This window comes from Medicago sativa, chromosome 1 (assembly GCF_051527215.1).
Source record: "Medicago sativa cultivar Bolivia chromosome 1, Bolivia_mono, whole genome shotgun sequence".
NCBI lineage: Eukaryota > Viridiplantae > Streptophyta > Magnoliopsida > Fabales > Fabaceae > Medicago > Medicago sativa.
In genome coordinates, this window is record NC_140749.1 from 90,359,961 (window position 1) to 90,378,102 (window position 18,142).

At 33.5% G+C, this 18,142-nt stretch overlaps 3 protein-coding genes across 9 annotated transcripts; all 3 read right to left on the reverse strand.

The window, feature by feature from the left end:
* Nucleotides 1-330: 330 nt before the first annotated feature.
* Nucleotides 331-5,901, reverse strand: LOC146959002 (amino-acid permease BAT1 homolog). The gene is made up of 8 exons (XM_085740511.1): nt 5,566-5,901; nt 5,217-5,477; nt 2,545-2,563; nt 2,194-2,413; nt 1,930-2,111; nt 1,497-1,786; nt 1,291-1,420; nt 331-887 (listed from the first exon to the last, which is right to left on the reverse strand). The coding sequence occupies exons 1-8, from the start codon at nt 5,676-5,678 to the stop codon at nt 540-542; spliced, it is 1,563 nt and encodes a 520-aa protein (XP_085596637.1). The 5' UTR covers nt 5,679-5,901; the 3' UTR covers nt 331-539.
* A 3,539-nt stretch (nt 5,902-9,440) lies between these two features.
* On the reverse strand, nt 9,441-13,324 carry LOC146959003 (amino-acid permease BAT1 homolog). Its single transcript, XM_085740512.1, has 8 exons — nt 13,018-13,324; nt 12,671-12,931; nt 12,077-12,095; nt 11,727-11,946; nt 11,277-11,458; nt 10,699-10,988; nt 10,483-10,612; nt 9,441-9,883 (listed from the first exon to the last, which is right to left on the reverse strand). Exons 1-8 carry the CDS (start codon nt 13,143-13,145, stop codon nt 9,536-9,538), a joined length of 1,578 nt encoding a protein of 525 aa, XP_085596638.1. The 5' UTR covers nt 13,146-13,324; the 3' UTR covers nt 9,441-9,535.
* A 401-nt stretch (nt 13,325-13,725) lies between these two features.
* LOC146959004 (lipid phosphate phosphatase 2-like) lies at nt 13,726-17,998 on the reverse strand. Of its 7 annotated transcripts, none has more exons than XM_085740525.1 (9): nt 17,886-17,998; nt 16,798-17,027; nt 16,273-16,504; nt 16,075-16,162; nt 15,877-15,986; nt 15,663-15,756; nt 14,896-15,084; nt 14,737-14,796; nt 13,726-14,144 (listed from the first exon to the last, which is right to left on the reverse strand). In XM_085740525.1, the coding sequence occupies exons 3-9, from the start codon at nt 16,486-16,488 to the stop codon at nt 13,930-13,932; spliced, it is 972 nt and encodes a 323-aa protein (XP_085596651.1). In that variant the 5' UTR covers nt 16,489-16,504; nt 16,798-17,027; nt 17,886-17,998; the 3' UTR covers nt 13,726-13,929. The 7 variants fall into 7 exon arrangements, with proteins under 7 accessions (XP_085596651.1, XP_085596650.1, XP_085596647.1 ...); XM_085740524.1 differs by having other exon boundaries at nt 17,882-17,998; XM_085740521.1 differs by lacking the exon at nt 17,886-17,998 and adding an exon at nt 17,701-17,843 and having other exon boundaries at nt 16,273-16,494.
* Nucleotides 17,999-18,142: the final 144 nt, after the last annotated feature.

An 18,142-nucleotide genomic window follows, 5' to 3' on the forward strand; every position in this document is an offset into this window, starting at 1 on the left:
TATTGTGGATGCCATGGAAGTTCCACACTCTCGTGCTTAGTCGTAACGGGGAAAAAAAAAACGACATACAACATTTTTAACTCAATTGAATCTCAATTTATCTTTATTTTTTAAGTCACTCAAAAAATCAAATACAGATTAATGATCTGAATTTATGTACATCTACATCGCACACATTGTGTATCTAACGTGGAATGAATTACCAAAAACAGGCTTAACGAATACAATTATGAATGTGAAGATTTCTGTAACATATTAATAGCCACCTTCATTTTCAGTTAGGAACGATTTTGACCTGAACTCCCAATTGTCAGGAATAAAAATGGCTAGTGAGTGCAAACAAAATGGAGAGCCTTGGCATCCTTGCATTATCCACAGCACAAATTTACACATATTATTATAACACGGACATTACTCATTGATAGAACACATAAACTCCCAACAATGGTTAAAATTCAATTGACTAAATTATTATAAATTATTATTTATTTATTTTGGTCAAGTTTTCAAATCAATTGACTAAATATGTACACAGAAGTTCAAATTTGTATGTTGGTAATAGGGCCTTTAAACCAACGCCTACCGCTAAGTACCCAATAAGAAAGTACAATAATGAGCAAACATCCAACAGCAACAGGTGTGTAGTTAAGTGTCTCAATGGTTATTGGGTAGGAAACAGGCAATGAGAATAGTATAGAGATTGTTGCCACCCAAATAACTGCAATCCAACCAACAACGAATCCGTAACGACCCAAGTTGAAAGGCCCTGCAATAAATCGCTTTCGTGCCAAGGTAACTCTGAAGAAGATAGGCAGTGCATAAGCAATGTAGAGGCCAATCACTGCTATGGATACCATGGCTTCAAATGCCACTATGCTTCCAAGAGACTGCATTCAATAATAGAGTTTGAGTTGAGTTAGAGAATGGCACCAATAGAAAAACGGTACGAGCTATGACAAGAACATCACAAATGACAACAAGACTATGGCCTGATTGTGTATCTACTTTAAATCAGCAAGGTTCATGTCAATGATATAAACTTTTAGCTCAACTAGACTGATATGTAATCAAGAATGTGATCATTGCCCTCTACTTAATAAGACATGGACAGAGGTAAAATTTATTTATCTATGACAATACAGGACTAAAATTTATTGAACAAATCTTAATTAGTTCGTTTTGTCTTAACATATAACATATGAATAGCAATTTTCCATTTTGCAACATACTAGTATGAGAATGCTTAAATTTGCAGATTACTAAAAAAGAATTCTGATGATAAATACGCACCGGTAGAGCCATGCAAAAAGATATTAAAACGGAAAGCCAAACTGCATTTACGGGGACCTCCTGCTTGTTAACTTTATGCCACAATGATGACAATGGCATAGCCCCATCTCTTGAGAAAGCATAAACCATCCTGCAAATTTTTTAACCATTATAAGTAAATATACAAATTGATTTCCTCTTCTCGTATGAGATGCTGGTACAGTTACCTTGAATTGGATGTAACTGAACCCATACCACAGAAAAATATAGCAACAGCAACAATTCCCAAGCAAATAATGCCACCAATTCCATGGCCATATCTTTTCTTAAATGCAAGATAAAATATTTCGGCAATGGCGTAGCCACCAGCCTCATTATTTTCATTCAAAAGGTGAGGGATGTCAGTAACAGCAAAGGTAATTCCTAGTATGTAACCCCATCCAGCAAGAACAGATATCCCAACAGCACTGATAATTCCTTTTGGTCCATTTATATCAGCATCCCTGGTTTCCTCTGTCTAAAACAGAAATGGTTAGTCTAAATCATTTAGTAACTTCAATCCATCAAGGAAATGGATGATACAAAAAGGAAATTTGTAAAAGTCTTTCAAGACAACAAATTATTAGAAATGAAAGAAAAAAAATAGAAAGGGTATTATACCATATGAGCCGATGCATCATATCCTGTTAGGGTGTACTGACTCATTAGAAGTCCCACCAGAAATATATAAGGTTTACTATTGATTCCTTCCCCGTTGTCGCTATTGAAATGAGTGAAAACAAACTTGGCACTAGCTCTTTCCGGGGCAACACATGGAATGATAATCATAAGCACAAAAACACCTAACAATTTGTTCATTCCAATTAGATATCCCGAGTATTGAATTTAAGAAAGAAAGCTTAAAAAGGAAGTTTCTTAGTATACCTAAAACATTCCAGAAAGCAGCCAATTGCCCTAAGAACGATAACCATGAGATTGGAAGGCTGTTTATTATACCATGCAAGACCAAAATTCCACCATGAAAAGCAATAGTTACATATTTAGATCCTTCATAACCACCGCCATTTTTTCCACCAGTACTAAGAAGAATGATAACCTGAATGAGCTGTGCAAGTGAAAAATCTACACTTGTTGTCACCGCCCACTGCAAATAAAAAGAAATCAGAAGTTAGAGTGTACATTGGGTTATTAGAAACCTACATCCCACACAAGATTGACCTTGCAGTGAAAGTGAAGGATGTTGAAATTCAAGAATATCTCTCTTCATAAGAATACCTGACCAACAATATTGAACCTGCAAAAAGAGATAAACCATACAACAGAAATGAGAGAAACGACTGTAGGAAAGTAAATATAGCAGTGTAACTTGTTATTGCTCTTGATACCCTAATCAGTCTTTTCATTTTCAAGAGATAGGCATTAAGGAGAGCTACGAAATTAAATATCTATAGCTCAATTGCACATTATGAATGAAATATTGCTTATTGGTTAAGAGCATTAAAGTTTTAACACATCTGTTTGAACATTTTACAATATAAAACTGGGAAGAACAGTAGAATGGGAAGAAATTCTTTACTGTTATGTGTCATTATTAACTGTCAATTTTGCAAGTGAACTTAATAAAAGTTCCATCTTGTCGTTGATCTTGTGATTACACTCGTAAATGATTTAGGCTAAATCATTTAAACCTCAGAAATATAGTTCAAATTGGTGTGACTTTTGTACTCAGCCAGCATACAGAAGTATAAATTTAACTTGAAAACCGCTATTGGAAATCTTGAGAACAGGGGAGACTCTTTGCCATTATTGGTATGGTTAATATCAATTCATAGTTAGCAAAATGGTTCATCCACTGTACACAATAATGAGGCAATTGCATATTGCAATCTTCAAATATCTCTTCTTCTCTGGACTAAAAGTTAATACATAATGTGAAAATGTGACATTGAGATAAAAAGGGACTGTTTAATTCCTCAAAATTTGTTCAATTTTCATTTTTAATTTTATGTGCAACAAAGAACAACTTTCCACTTACGGTTTACCAACTAATCATATGCTCAATTTTCATTTTGACCACCATATGCATGTGGTGAGTGACAGTGACGTTTTTAGAAATGATGAAAATTACCGTTAAAAATTTTCAAAAATACTAATTTTGTTCTCTAAAGTTCCCAATGAGAGAGCCAGACAAACAAATTTTTAAGGTCGTTATTTATTTTAGGAACTATAAAAGGAAATGGCAACAGAAAATGGGACTTAATTTTCCTAATTTATACTACATGAAGATTGTTCCTGAAGCAGATATTGACAGCACACAAAATCTTTTTTGCAAAACTATTCAAATAGTAGTAATAATCCAAAGTCCAAACACCCATGTTTTGCAAATTCCCAAGACACGCATTGACTCTTTCATTTAATACATATATTGAGTACTTCGAGAGTGATAAGATCATGAAAGATATAAGATGTACAAGTATTACTTTCATCTGTACAAGTTGGTCCACCAAGGGATGAGTTTGTTGGCATATTAACAACTTCAGTACAGTCAACTTGTTCATTAATTTACATTTACAACTCCAGTGACCTTGGATGATTAATTGCCATATTTATATAAAGGGAAACTTCAAGAACTAAAACAACTAATCATCCAAGGATAAAATTGAACATTTAGTATAATTAGTAGGAGAAATATATAGCAGCACAACTCTAAATAGAATGGTGGTAGGTTGATACTATCAAACATCATTTCTGAGGTGTCTCCATTCCTTATGGCACAGTAATTAGTAATTAACCCAAAACCATCGAAATGAATATCAACAAGAAAAATAAAATGCACCAGATTTATATGACAAGTCAACAATTTGAATATGCAGGGCATTCCAAGGGGAAATGCAATTTGGATTCCCAGACACAAGATAATCTATTTGTCCACTATCCATCCAATCCAATTACGGTTGACAATATAAAAGACAGGTATTTTTTTCAAAGATGGTGTTGGATATTCAACACTGTTATTAAGGTTTTATATCCTGAAAATAGTTAGTGTCAAGGGTGAAGGTGGATCATTGCCACTACTAGGAATGGTATTTTATTATTAATTTGTCTGGTTATTTATTTTGTATTGTTCTGTTTTAGGGGTCTTTCTGGTGACTCTTGTATATGAAAGGAATCAGGATTGGGGGAAAAAAACAGGGAGAGAAAGTTTGAGAGAGTGAAAATCTGTGATCAAAAGATACAAATGTGAGAGTTATACATACATGTAAACACTAACAAGTAACAACCAAATACAACTACCTAACTAACAAATACTTACAACTAACTAAGAGCGTCAATCAACAAAATCTAATTCTCCTAATACGGAGTATACAAATTGCATGGAAATTTGGGAGATCTAATGCAGATCCAGTAGTTATTTTTCCCCTTGAATTAAGGTTACTTCTAAGTTGGAGAAGTGTCTCATATGGTCAGGTCAACGGACCCACCCTTAAAAATACTTCAAAACTCTAACATCATTTGTTATCAATTTTCGTGAGTAGAAGTTGATAGTATTACTCATCCTCACAACTGAGTATTAAAAAAACCAACTTATACTATACACTTATCTTGTTAAAATCAATCCAATGAGTCCTTAGATATGATAAACCTGGAGGACCCTCAACTTCTACTTAGATTAGAGGCGTTGTCGAAATTTTGAGCAATTTTCAAGCATTAATTTACTAGTTACTTAATTAATTGAACGTAATCACATGTGTTGTGTCGGTGTCGTACACCAAACACATCTTTTATCATAAGTCTCCGTGATACAGAGGTAAAACAATAAAAACACATGGGACAACTCTTCACGCTAACAATTACCTGATATTAACGCTACACTATTATAAAATTGAAATAGGCCTAATTGCAATAATTATTGAAAGGAGGTAGCATAGGGACAAGATAGTACCTACCAGCCAGTAATCCAGGAAGCAAAAGGTGCCCAATTGGGACCAGCAAGTTTGGCACTCCAATAGTAAAGACCACCGGAAGTTGGATATGAAGAACATATTTCAGCCATGGACAAAGCAACAAGCATGGTGAAAGCTGAAGCTATAAGCCATCCATATACAAGTGAAACAGGTCCACCATAGTTTAAACCAGTGTTGTAAAGTGTTGTTACTCCTGTTAACACTGATATTATTGAAAATGAAAACGCAAAATTTGAAAGCACCCTGAAATCAATAAATAAATGATTATTATTGTTAGTATAAAACAAAGGAGAATGAAATGAAACGGATGAGTTATTATTAATATTATTACGAGAGGTCGCGTTTGAGTTCTTGTTTGTAACCAAGTTCGTTAAGACGAGATTGACCAGAATCTTGCGGAAGATGGCCATTGATGACAAGTTTTGTGTCATATGCAGAACCCATTGGAGAGGTTTCAACAAAAAAAAACAGAGAGAGTATCGATGAAATTGAAAGGGACTCTGTTTTTTTGGATGGATGGATGGATTAAAGGAAGAATAAAAAGAATGCGATGCGATATTGAAATGAAGAAGAAGACGTTGTTTTGGTAATTAACATAAAAAACAGAATTTTGTCGCGTAACACATTCACATCACATGTGTAATGTATTTCCCTCTTCCCGGCTCAGACTCTATTCTGATTCTCTCTTTTTAGTTTAAATAAAGTCTAAATTACCTTTTTGGTCCTCTAACTATTTAATTGGTATCGGATTGGTCCTCTAACTAAAAATTAATTTATTTCGGCCCTCTAAGTTTCTCACCGTTACTACATTTAGTCCTTTCTGTTAGTTTTAGTTTTATTCAAATTGTGGGTACCCGACCTCCTGTTTCACACATACATATGAACCATAACAATTACTAATAATATCAGTCACTATTTAATCATAATTCCTTAACAAGGCATAGGACCAAAATGATACTAATAAATAAAGTTAGAGGACCCACATAACACAAACCCTAATGTTTATTTGAATAAAACCAACAGAAAGGACTAAATGTAGTAACGGTGAAAAACTTAGAGGACCGAAATAAATCAATTTTTAGTTAGAGAACCAATCCGATACCAATTAAATAGTTAGAAGACCAAAAAGGTAATTAAGCCTTAAATAAACCATGCTGCTTCTACTTTGTAGAAGAGAGAATCCTTAATAATCAATCTATAATTCTCGTTGGATTAATTAATAAATTCTGAAAGATATGGGTTGCCAAACAAATAAATTCTAAAAGGTATGGGTTGCCAAACAATTTTTTACTAGACTTCTTTACTTATATTTTGGTCGAATTTTGAATTATCAAAACTTTTTATGAATCTAAAAAAATTCAATTTATTGTTTAAAATTTATATCGTAAAAGCTAACTTGTACCTTCAAGGACACATGTTAAGGAACTCATTATAGAAATATACGTATTAAAAATCGTGCAATCAACTTCTTGAAAGTTAAATTATCATGTTTTCCAATGCAAAGTTGCTCATTTTGGGTTCATTAGCATGTGCCCTTAGGGCACAAGTTAACATGACCCTATGTCACATATTAGTTTAGTCCTACGATTTCATTTTTCTGCTTGTAGATAGATGAAATGACAATAGTTATTGTAAGCCCACACGCAAGTTGAGAAATCGAAGTTTGAATACCGATCACGACAAAAAGACAATTTTTTTATATTTTATATCAGTTGTCACGAAATCTTAACTCAGTTGACAGTAACATTGTATATTATATGCAAGAGTTAGGATTTGAACCACACTCCACTTTTTCACCTTAAAAAAGTGAATTTATAGTTTAGGTTTTTGTTGTAGACATGACCTTGAGAACCAATCCGATACCAATTAAATAGTTAAAAGACCAAAAAGGTAATTAAGCCTTAAATAAACCATGCTGCTTCTACTTTGTAGGAGAGAGAATCCTTAATAATCAATCTATAATTCTCGTTGGATTAATTAATAAATTCTGAAAGATATGGGTTGCCAAACAAATAAATTCTAAAAGGTATGGGTTGCCAAACAATTTTTTACTAGACTTCTTTACTTATATTCTGGTCGAATTTTGAATTATCAAAACTTTTTATGAATCTAAAAAAATTCAATTTATTGTTTAAAATTTATATCGTAAAAGCTAACTTGTACCTTCAAGGACACATGTTAAGGAACTCATTATAGAAATATACGTATTAAAAATCGTGCAATCAACTTCTTGAAAGTTAAATTATCATGTTTTCCAATGCAAAGTTGCTCATTTTGGGTTCATTAGCATGTGCCCTTAGGGCACAAGTTAACATGACCCTATTTATATTTGTCACATATTAGTTTAGTCCTACGATTTCATTTTTCTGCTTGTAGATAGATGAAATGACAATAGTTATTGTAAGCTCACACGCAAGTTGAGAAATCGAAGTTTGAATACCGATCACGACAAAAAGACAATTTTTTTTATATTTTATATCAGTTGTCACGAAATCTTAACTCAGTTGACAGTAACATCGTATATTATATGCAAGAGTTAGGATTTGAACCACACTCCACTTTTTCACCTTAAAAAAGTGAATTTATAGTTTAGGTTTTTGTTGTAGACATGACCTTGAGGAATTTTATCCAATCGAACTTAAGTTCTTCTGAAATTCGTTCGTTTGTGAAATTCATTACACAAAAATCATTTGGACGACAAAAATATACTATTTATTATTAAAATTACATATTTATTTGGAGAAAAATATACCTTTAATTTATTATAAATGTATTTACTCTTTTACAAATTATATATTTATTATTGATATTATGGTTTATAATATTTTTTAGTTTTGTGAATTTTTTATTCAAAAAATAAAATCAAAATCAGAGATTTTTTGCTACATAATTTAATATCCTCTTACCCTTTAAATATTTAACAAGTGCCTCCGAAACATTTTTTAAGATTCTTTAATAGTAAATTTTTATAAAATTTCGTTTTTTAAATTCATCAAAATTTATAATATTAAACTTTTAAAAAAATTAAAATCCTTAAATAGTGTCCTTAAAAAATTTGTTAACAAAATACAAGTTTTATATGTTGTGAGGTAGGAAGAATACTGTTTATGTTTCTGTTATGAAGGAGATGATGTTAGACTTTGCTTCTTTTTTTTTTTTTTAACAAAAGAGATGACGTTAGACTTGGCAGACAAAATTTCACTTTAGAACACATATCTTTTCCTCTACAAAACAAAAGGAAAAGATACTATTAATTTAAAAGGAAATTAATAAAAAAGAATACTAAATCCACTAAAAAAGAAATTACCGCTAAAATATATTTTGTCAAACAAATCTTAAACTAATTAAAATTTGAATGCATTTATTTTATTTTTTGAGTTCGTCCGGTAATGTTGGCTTAGAACTTGTAGTGTATTTCTCTCAATGTCTCAAGTTTGTTTTCTTTGGTGTCAATTTTGATGAGCTGATGTTTGTCAAATTTTGTTCTTACTTTAAATGGAGCTCCACAAATGGACGATGAAATTGGAATCCTTCGAGTAAGTTAGTCATTAGGTCGGATAGCGAGTTTTCTTTTTAAAAAGACAAAATTTATTTGTTAAATTTTATCTTGAGAAAAAAAGTGTATAAATACTATTCTTACGATTCGAATTTGGATGTGGTGTTTCACGTTTTTGGAATTCAACTTAATTTTCATTGAAACAATGCTTATTTTTTTTAACTCAACGTTGAAGCAATGCTTAGAAGTCAGAGGAAAACCAACACAACAACGTCCCCAATCAGTCAAATAAAGCGGCATGCAATGCAGCTGGCAACTTGATAATAATATTAGTTTTGATTCTCAGAATCTTGGATCTTGACTTTCGACTAAAGAAATTATAAATGAAAGATTCTTATGAAGGCCACGATTCTTCATTCCTATCACCAAAAGATAATTATTTCTCTCTATGCTATGGGAAAAAAAGTAGAGGATGATAAATAGTAGATTCTTAAGTAATTTTTATTTTTGGTGTAATAGCAGGTTTTCATACAAAAGGAAAAAATTACAGTAATTTGGAGTTCAACTATGAATTGAAGTCTTCGTAGGAATTATTTCTGTTAGGATTCAGACTCCGATTTTTTCAAATGTTTCGTCTTTAACTAAAGCTCATTAAACCAATGCAACAACTTTCTTAATTAGCAAGTAATTTGAGATATGGTCACATGATATCCAATATGATAGATAAAATAAATTGAATATATAATGTTTTAATAATATTTTATATTTAAAATGTGCTCAATTTACTAAAATAGTGTACACAACTTCAACTTTCTAAGTTGGTTATAGGTCCTTTAAACCAATGCCTACCACTAAGTATCCAGTAAGAAAGTATAAGAATGATCAAGCATCCAAGTGCAACAGGTGTGTAGTTAAGTGTCTCAATGGTTATTGGGTAGGAAACAGGCAATGAGAATAGGATGGATATGATCACCACCCAAATAACTGCAACCCACCCAACAATGATTCCATAACGACCCAAGTTGAAAGGCCCTGGAACAAAATACTTTCGTGCCAAGGTCACCCTAAAGAAGATAGGAAGAGCATAAGCAATGTATAAGTCAATCACTGCTATGGACACCATGGCTTCAAATGCCACTATACTTCCAAGAGACTGCAGCATATATAGTTCAAATAGTGTTAGACATGTGACATAAATAAAATCAAGACAATCCTGAGTTTTAAGTTGTTTAATTGTATCATATTTAGGACTTTAAATTTTATTTCTCCACATAGGTCATTGAAGTCTCAGATTAGTATAAATTATGTGTACAACATTATTCTTTTTCACACATTGTGTTACAAAAATACGCATGTGTCTGTTATTTACTGAAGTTGCGGGAACATGACTGACCAATTATGCTATGTGTATCCCTTTCTCATCACCTTCGTATATTTTGGCACATTTCCAAATTCGGTTAAACAATTTGGAGCAAATATTGTATGAGAGAATAAGAATTGGCCATTGTATAAAAATTTCATAGGGCAATTCCCTCAATTCCTTATCTCTTTCACACATTATTTTGTCTAAATTGTTTAACATAATTCTGTAATGGGCAACATGTACACATAGGAGAAAGAAAATGAGTACAAGTATGATAAGTGGTCAGCCTTGTTCCTGCAAAAATGTATTTAAGAAGTGTTTTCACAAAGGAAATGGACGCTTGGTTTGCAGCTTATTAAAAAAGAGATCTTATACGATAAAATACATACCGTTAAGGCCATGCAAAATGATATAAAAACAGAAAGCCAAACTGCATATATGGGGACATCCTGCTTGTTAACCTTATGCCACAAAGATGAAAATGGCATGGCCCCATCTCTCGAGAAAGCATAAGCCATCCTGTACAAATTTTAACCATCATAAGTAACTGTGCACAAATTTAATCCCTCTTGTATTAGAAGCACACTGAGAGCTGGTATAGTTACCTTGATACGCTGGTAACTGAACCCATACCACAGAAAAAAATGGCAACAGCAACTATTCCCAAGCAAATAATACCTCCAATTCCATTTCCATATCTTGTCTTGAATACTTGATAAAATATCTCAGCAATGGCATATCCACCAGCATCATTATTTTCACTTAAAAGGTAAGGGATATCAGTAACTGCATAGGTAATACCGATTATGTAACCCCATCCTACAATAATAGATATCCCAACAGCGCTTATAATTCCTTTTGGTCCATTCCTATCAGCACCTTTAGTTTCCTCTGTCTGAAAAGGAAAGTTTGCAGTAAATAGGAAGTATTTTCTAGGCAAAAATTATGCAAATGAAGCAGTATTGTTAAATAGTTGCTATAACATTGCTATAGCGCAATTGCATGGCGGAATTTGAACAAATTGCTATTGTTCTGCGATTAGGCTGTTTAGTACAAAATAGTGTAAAATAGTGGCTATGGAGACACTATAGCACTGTTGCATGGTAGAATTTGAACAAATCACTATTTTCTACGGTTTGCAATTGACAACATGAAATGTAAGAAAAGTGTAAAAAAGATTTACCATATGAGCTGATGCATCATAGCCAGTAAGTGTATACTGACTCATTAGAAGTCCCAAGAGAAACATGTAGGGTCTGCTATTGATTCCATCCCCATTTTCAGCATTGAAATGAGTGAAAACAAACTTGGTACTAGCCCTTTCCGTTGCAACAGATGGAATGAGAATCATAAGCACAAAAACACCTAAAAATTTCCCCGTTCCTGTTAGTAATTGAAAAAAAAGGTCTTTGTCCCAATGTTTTAAAAATCAAACCAAACAGGTTGGTCTGACTAGATGAACATTGAACCAACCTTTACAACGGTTCGATTATTTTGGCAGTCAATTGCAGTTCTTTCCAGTTTGTGCGGTTCAATACAGTTGAACCACAACTAAGAGATCCCGCCAGTTCGATGTTTGGTTCAATTTTTAAAACATTGTTTTGTCCGAAGAATAAAATAGGGAATTTCTTACCAAAAACATTCCAAATAGCACCGAGTTGTCCTAAGAACGATAACACAGATATAGGAAGGCTGTTTATTATACCATGAAGGAGCAAAATTGCACCATGGATGGCAATAATTACATATTTAGATGCTACATATCCACCACCATTTTTTCCACCAGTACTAAGGAGAATGATGACCTGAATGAGTTGTGCAAGTGAAAAATCTACACTTGTTGTCCCTGCCCACTGAAAATGAAAAGCGATAGAATGTTATATTTTCAAAATGATTATTGGAAATCTACATCCCACACAAGTTTGACCATGCAGTGAAAATGGAAGATATTGAATTCTAGAACATGTGACTTCTCAACAATACCAGGCCAATAATATTGAACCTGCAGGAAAAGCGAAAAAATGAGACAGTGCGTCAGATAAATGAATGGAGGAGATTGCATAATAGTTTGCATTGAATAGCATCATGTCAGGTGAATGCCATCCCCATGTGGATCCTCTACAATTGGTTTTATAGTGCACACTCAACCATTTTTCTCCCTTAGTGCATGTTTGCTTGCTTTGACAGTAGTTTGTCAAAATCACGGCAAGCCACCATGATTTTATAGAGGCTACTGAGTGTAGTTTCTGTAAAATTATAGTGACTCGCTGTGATTCTGGTAAACTCACGGTGAAACCAAACATGCACTCACTCAACGGTCTAGAGCAAGCTGCACTGTAAAGCTGACTCCAGAGGATCCATATTAGAATACTACCAACTAATATATTTGATTCTGATACCGAGTTTAAGGTAAATTCATCCATTGTGGGACAAACACTAACTAGAAATGAGTCCAAAATCAATCATACGAAAATGATGAAGAAAATTGTTCCATGGCAATACAACAAGGGCTGCATGGCATGCATATACTATAAAATATTAGGGGCAGAGAGAGAGAGAGTGCTGTTTGTAGAATACCAGCCAGTAATCCAGGAGGCAAAAGGTGCCCATTTGGAGCCAGCAAGTTTGGCACTCCAATAGTAAAGACCACCGGAAGTTGGAAAAGCTGAACAAATTTCAGCCATTGAAAGTGCAACAAGCATGGTAAAAGCAGAAGCCAAAAACCAACCATATTGCATGGAAACTGGGCCACCATAGTTCAACCCAGTGTTGTAAAGTGTGGTGATACCAGTGAGCACTGATATAATAGAAAAAGAGAGTGCAAAGTTTGAAACCACCCTGCAGTTGACAACCAGCTCCAATGAATCCAAACCAAAAATATTGGAAGTCAAAATTAAAGGAACGAGAAAGGAGAGAATCTTTACGAGAGGTCGCGCTTGAGTTCTTGCTTGTAACCAAGTTGAAGGAGACGGTTATGACCAGAGTCGAGTGAAGCATCACCATTGGTAACAACATGAGCTGGGAGTGTCATGTTTCCTGTGGCAGAGACCATGATCTTGCTTGTTTACAGTCAAGAAATAGAGCAGCAAAGAGTCAAACTGTCTTTGTTATTGTCAAATTTGGGTACATAATATAAATCATAGTTGATTTATTTATCAATCGTTCAAATTATTTGTTTTTCACTCTGACTTGCTCAATCGCTTTAGAGACATTGTCAACATAAATGAATATATTAGTATTATGTTGCTTTCTTTAGATCATTTCTTTTGTCAAAAAGTCCTAATTTAGATCATTTATTTTGTCCAAAAGTCCCAAATGTCTCAGCCGGCTCTCACCATTGATAGATATTTTATTAATTTTTACTATGATATTATCACCCATTTGAGCATTAGTTAATAATATAGATGAAGACAATGTTTAAAAGAAAATATGTTTTCAAAAAAATATAAAAAAATTCCCAGCCACTTTTTCCACACACAATCTAAGGAGTTTACGAAAAATCACACTTTTTATATTTTCTCTTTCTTTTCTCGTGTTGCAAAATAATGCATTCTTTGATCGCGTCCACTAAGCATTCTCATTGTAAGTATATAGCAATTGGACAAAAAGAAAGTAAGGTGGCAGCAAGCAGATAAGTTGGACGAAACATAAACATCTAAGGAAATATTCCAATTCAACAGGCTAAATGCCACCCCATCTAAGAACTAAGGCAAATAACATTAAATTGTTAACAAAGTGATGCTAAAGTGTCAATTATCTGCAACCGAACCTCCCAAACCCCTATAATTTTTACAGGCTATGGACATCTGATGATCTTTCCTATGTCTTTCTGGCAGTCAATGCATCCTTGCATTTTGTGATAACCCACCACCTAACATAGGGCTCGAATCCCAGCTATTGCCCCGTGCATCTCCATCATTTTGAGATGGGATATACAAAGATACAGTCTGAAGCTCTGCAGATTGTGCAAGATTAATGTCATTGTTGGCAGGGGGCTGAGCAACATTGCGAGATTCGGCTAACATCTGGAAATATGCATGAGGTCCCCAACCTACATATACAATGATATCATATTAAGCATAGGGTGTAATTCAATAAATAGTTTAAGGGTCATGTTAACTTGTGCCCTAAGGGCACAAGGTAAAATAGAATTCTATAATAAATTTTATATTGAAAAGATAACTTTTTAAACTCTTAAGACATTGAATGTACAATTTTCAAGAAAAAGATTCTAAATTTAGTTTCTTAACTTATGCCCCAAGGGCACAAGTTAACATTTCTCATAGTTTAATTACGTGTTTATTACGTATTATTGTGACAAACTAAACAAGAAGCAGTTTATTGGAATGTTAGAAGTTATTTTTATCAATATATCTAAACATTAGTTTAAGCACTGAAGACACAAGATAAACTCAAATAAATTCTAAATAAGCTCTTCTAAATGACTCATAACTTTTAATTTGCAAGTCCAAAAGATATTTAGCGTGGCTCAGAAATGACAAGGAGGCATAGCAGCTTTGTTCAGATTTATATAGCATAGGGCAGATATTGGCTTGGACAGGAATAAAATCAAATTTTCATAACAAAAATATCATCACACTATAAAGGAATGATAGGATGAAGGGAGTGATTCACGGACTTACCGTCAATGTCGTATGGAGGTGGAAAGAATTGTAAGTAACAAAAGGAAGAAACTGTCGTCCCTGATAAAAAAAAAAGTTAAAGTAAGAAATGTTGCCAAAAGGTTTACAGAAATATATATTTACTGAAATACTTGGCCAATTTGGCTTCAATAAACTAACCTATAAGACCTCCAGCAAACACATCTTGCCAATGATGCCAATAATCATCAACACGGGAGACAGCAATCAAAGCTGCCAGGAGTACTGGTAAGAGAACAAGACAGAGCTTTGCAATGTGGCCTCTACGATCAAACACCCTAACTTTTCCGGATAGATACCAAGAGAGATAAACAAGACCAGCAAAAGACCCTGCATAACCAAAAAATGACTTTCTGAGCTTACATTCTGGCAGTCCATACCGCTACTGGTATATTATAAATTGAAACAAACGATAGAGAATCATAACATTTTCTATTTTCATTTCTTGTAGTTACTAATAACTACAGAAAGGTCACCTTATTTTCAACTTGGTTCAATCTTTTAAAGATTCATATATGAAATATTGTTAATTTTTTCACTATTTCAGTTTTTTTTTAAACAAAAATCAATGTAAAAACAAGATGATATTTTTGTGAATATCAGTGACAATAATATATGAAGAAAAAAAAAAAGACAGAGAGACAACTCAATACATATAAAATGAATCCCTGAACTAAAAATGAAGGGTGAAAAACCAAACGCCACCTAAATATTTCTAAAAAATAGTACCGAAATAAGGAGGTACAGATATTCTTACAATAGTTCATTTCCTTTGAGATTAATCCCTGAACTTAAAATTCTATTATGATCCAGAACAACTTCATCCGCAGCATAGACTATTCAATACACATAAAATGAAGAAATCGGGCAAGTTGCACACAGACCCTAAGTTTGTAAAGAGTACTTACCAGATGTATGCCCACTCGGGAAACTTTTGTGCCCTTCCTTAATAACACTCTTATCTCCAGTACACAGAACATCGCCTGTTACTTTATCAAACACCTGAACATTTCATGAAGTAATGCCATGTTTACTGAGCACATAACTACTTAAAAGAATTATGTAATACATGGTAATGATATTAATAGGACTATTTTGTAGTTGATAAAATTGAACACCCACCCCTGTTCCGTTAGGGAAACAGCGCCAGAAGAAATCCGGGCGTGGCCGTCCAATACCATCTTTGATAGCATCCGTTATCACCGCAGTAATGAGTACAGAAAATAGAAGGCCTGATATGCATTTGGCAATTAGAGCATTATAATGTATCACAGCAATGAAATAAGGATGGGAAAATTTTTATAAGGTTCAGAAATGCACCCAATAAGGCATGGTGGAAGTCATAAACATCATTTCGGATGAAATAATAAACAAGAAAGACGGCAAGTGGTAGCAATATTGCAATTATCTGATCAGAAATTATAGTTCAAGAGTTAATAATCTTGAGTGTTGACCAAGTCAAGGGCAAAAATAACATAATCTCAAATATATAGTAAGATAAATGGAGGCAAAACCTACCGGAACAGCCCAAAAGGGAATAGTGTTATCCTTCAGTGGGTATCTAAGGTCCGTCAGCATCCCCTCTCCAACAAAACGGTGAAATGGCTCTATTATATTCAAGACAGCATCAATTACCACAAGAAGCAAAAGAATCAACCAGTCATGCATATGTATCCTTGCGACTCTAGCTCCATGTGATCTGATAGTGTGTACACCCAACTGAATTTCTGGCATTTTTTGCTGCAAATGACTAAAAGGTAGGTTCGCAGGAATTATGATATAAACCAAAGCACTATAGTCCGCAAATTTAAGGATATAAAGCTACAGCAAAAACAGAAAACAAAACAAAACATAAGAACACTGTTACAGTGACAATTTGCAAAAGTGTACTTTTGCAGCTAATCTTCATGGCATCTGATAGACTCACAATAATAAAGAGAAAAGGAAGGAACTAACTGCAACTTGTAAATAAACTGTAGATAAAATAGGAGTTAGTTGAGAACTCAGTGAGGACTGTAGAGGTGGGGTTCTCCTAAAAATTACCTTACACTGTATTCTCCCTGGTTGCATTGACCAGAGACTACAAAATAACAATTCAGGGGCCTATGTCCAAAGAATGCAAGCAATAGTGTTTATTGTGCTTAGATGTACATGAGCAACTAATGTTGCCAGAAACAAGTTGTGGATCATGTGCTCTCAGTGATTCAGCCATAACCGCGAATTTTGGCCCAAATAGAAGCTCTTTATACCATATTAACAGATCGGACTAAATCCTGGATTATTCAAGGCTCTAGATTAATTATCTCTATTTTGACACATCACAAAACAATGTCACAAATTCAAACATTTCTTAAACCTTGTCAATGGCATGAAAAAAAAAAAAAAACTCCAAAATCAAATTTAGACCTAATCTATGTTAGCTTCTTGTTTACAAGAGCTTCTCAATTAAAACAAAAAATTACGAAAAAGGTCATTATAATCTTGTAAGTGGTAATTGAGAAGTAATTTCAACTTATATGCAAAGCTATACTCTAAAAAACTCATAATTACCATAAAATTGATTTTAATATTGCTCATTTCAAAAGTGATTGTTAATAAGTTAATCTAAACTTGAAGGCCGCTTTATCTCCATCATCGGAAAAACTGAGAAGAGTATCAATTATAAGAATTCACCACTTAAACCATAAAAAAAAAAAAAATATATATATATATATATACTTTGTGATCTCTGTGAATAACAAACAAGCATATATAGTTTGCATGCATAGCAAGGGTTTGTTCTTTTAGTTTATTTTAAAAAATGAGAAGCAGAAATTCGAAACGGAGCATTTGTGATATTATTTATTTAGTATAAATTGAATGAAGCAGAAACTGAAAAAGCACCACCGATCCAGAATCAAACACGAAATTCACAAAATAAAGCAAAATAATAATAAGAATTACTACAGTTGAGCAATGAAATTTCCTAACAAGTTGCGCAATAGTTGTGTTGTGGTTTAAATTGATGGGAGAAAAGGAAAGGAAAAAAAGCATGAGCAGTGGAGTAGAGAAAGATTCCTACAGTGAAACGCGCGAAAAGAGTAAAGCACAATGCGATAAGATGAGAGACAAAGATTATTCAAAGTACCTGCCTGCCTGCCTGCAACAGCACGTGCACGAGATTCGATTCGATGCGATGGAGGAAGGTGGAAGAAGAAGAAGAAGAAGAAGAAGTGGAAATGAATGTTATGAACTTATGATTGGTGGCGAAAATAAGATAAATTCAAAATAATAATCAAAGACAAGGCGCGTGGGATTATTGGAGTAAGTTTTTCTTTTGTCTGTTAAACCAAGGGAACGCGGTCTTTTTTTTTTTTTGTTTAGACAAGGGAATCTTCATTAGAGTAGT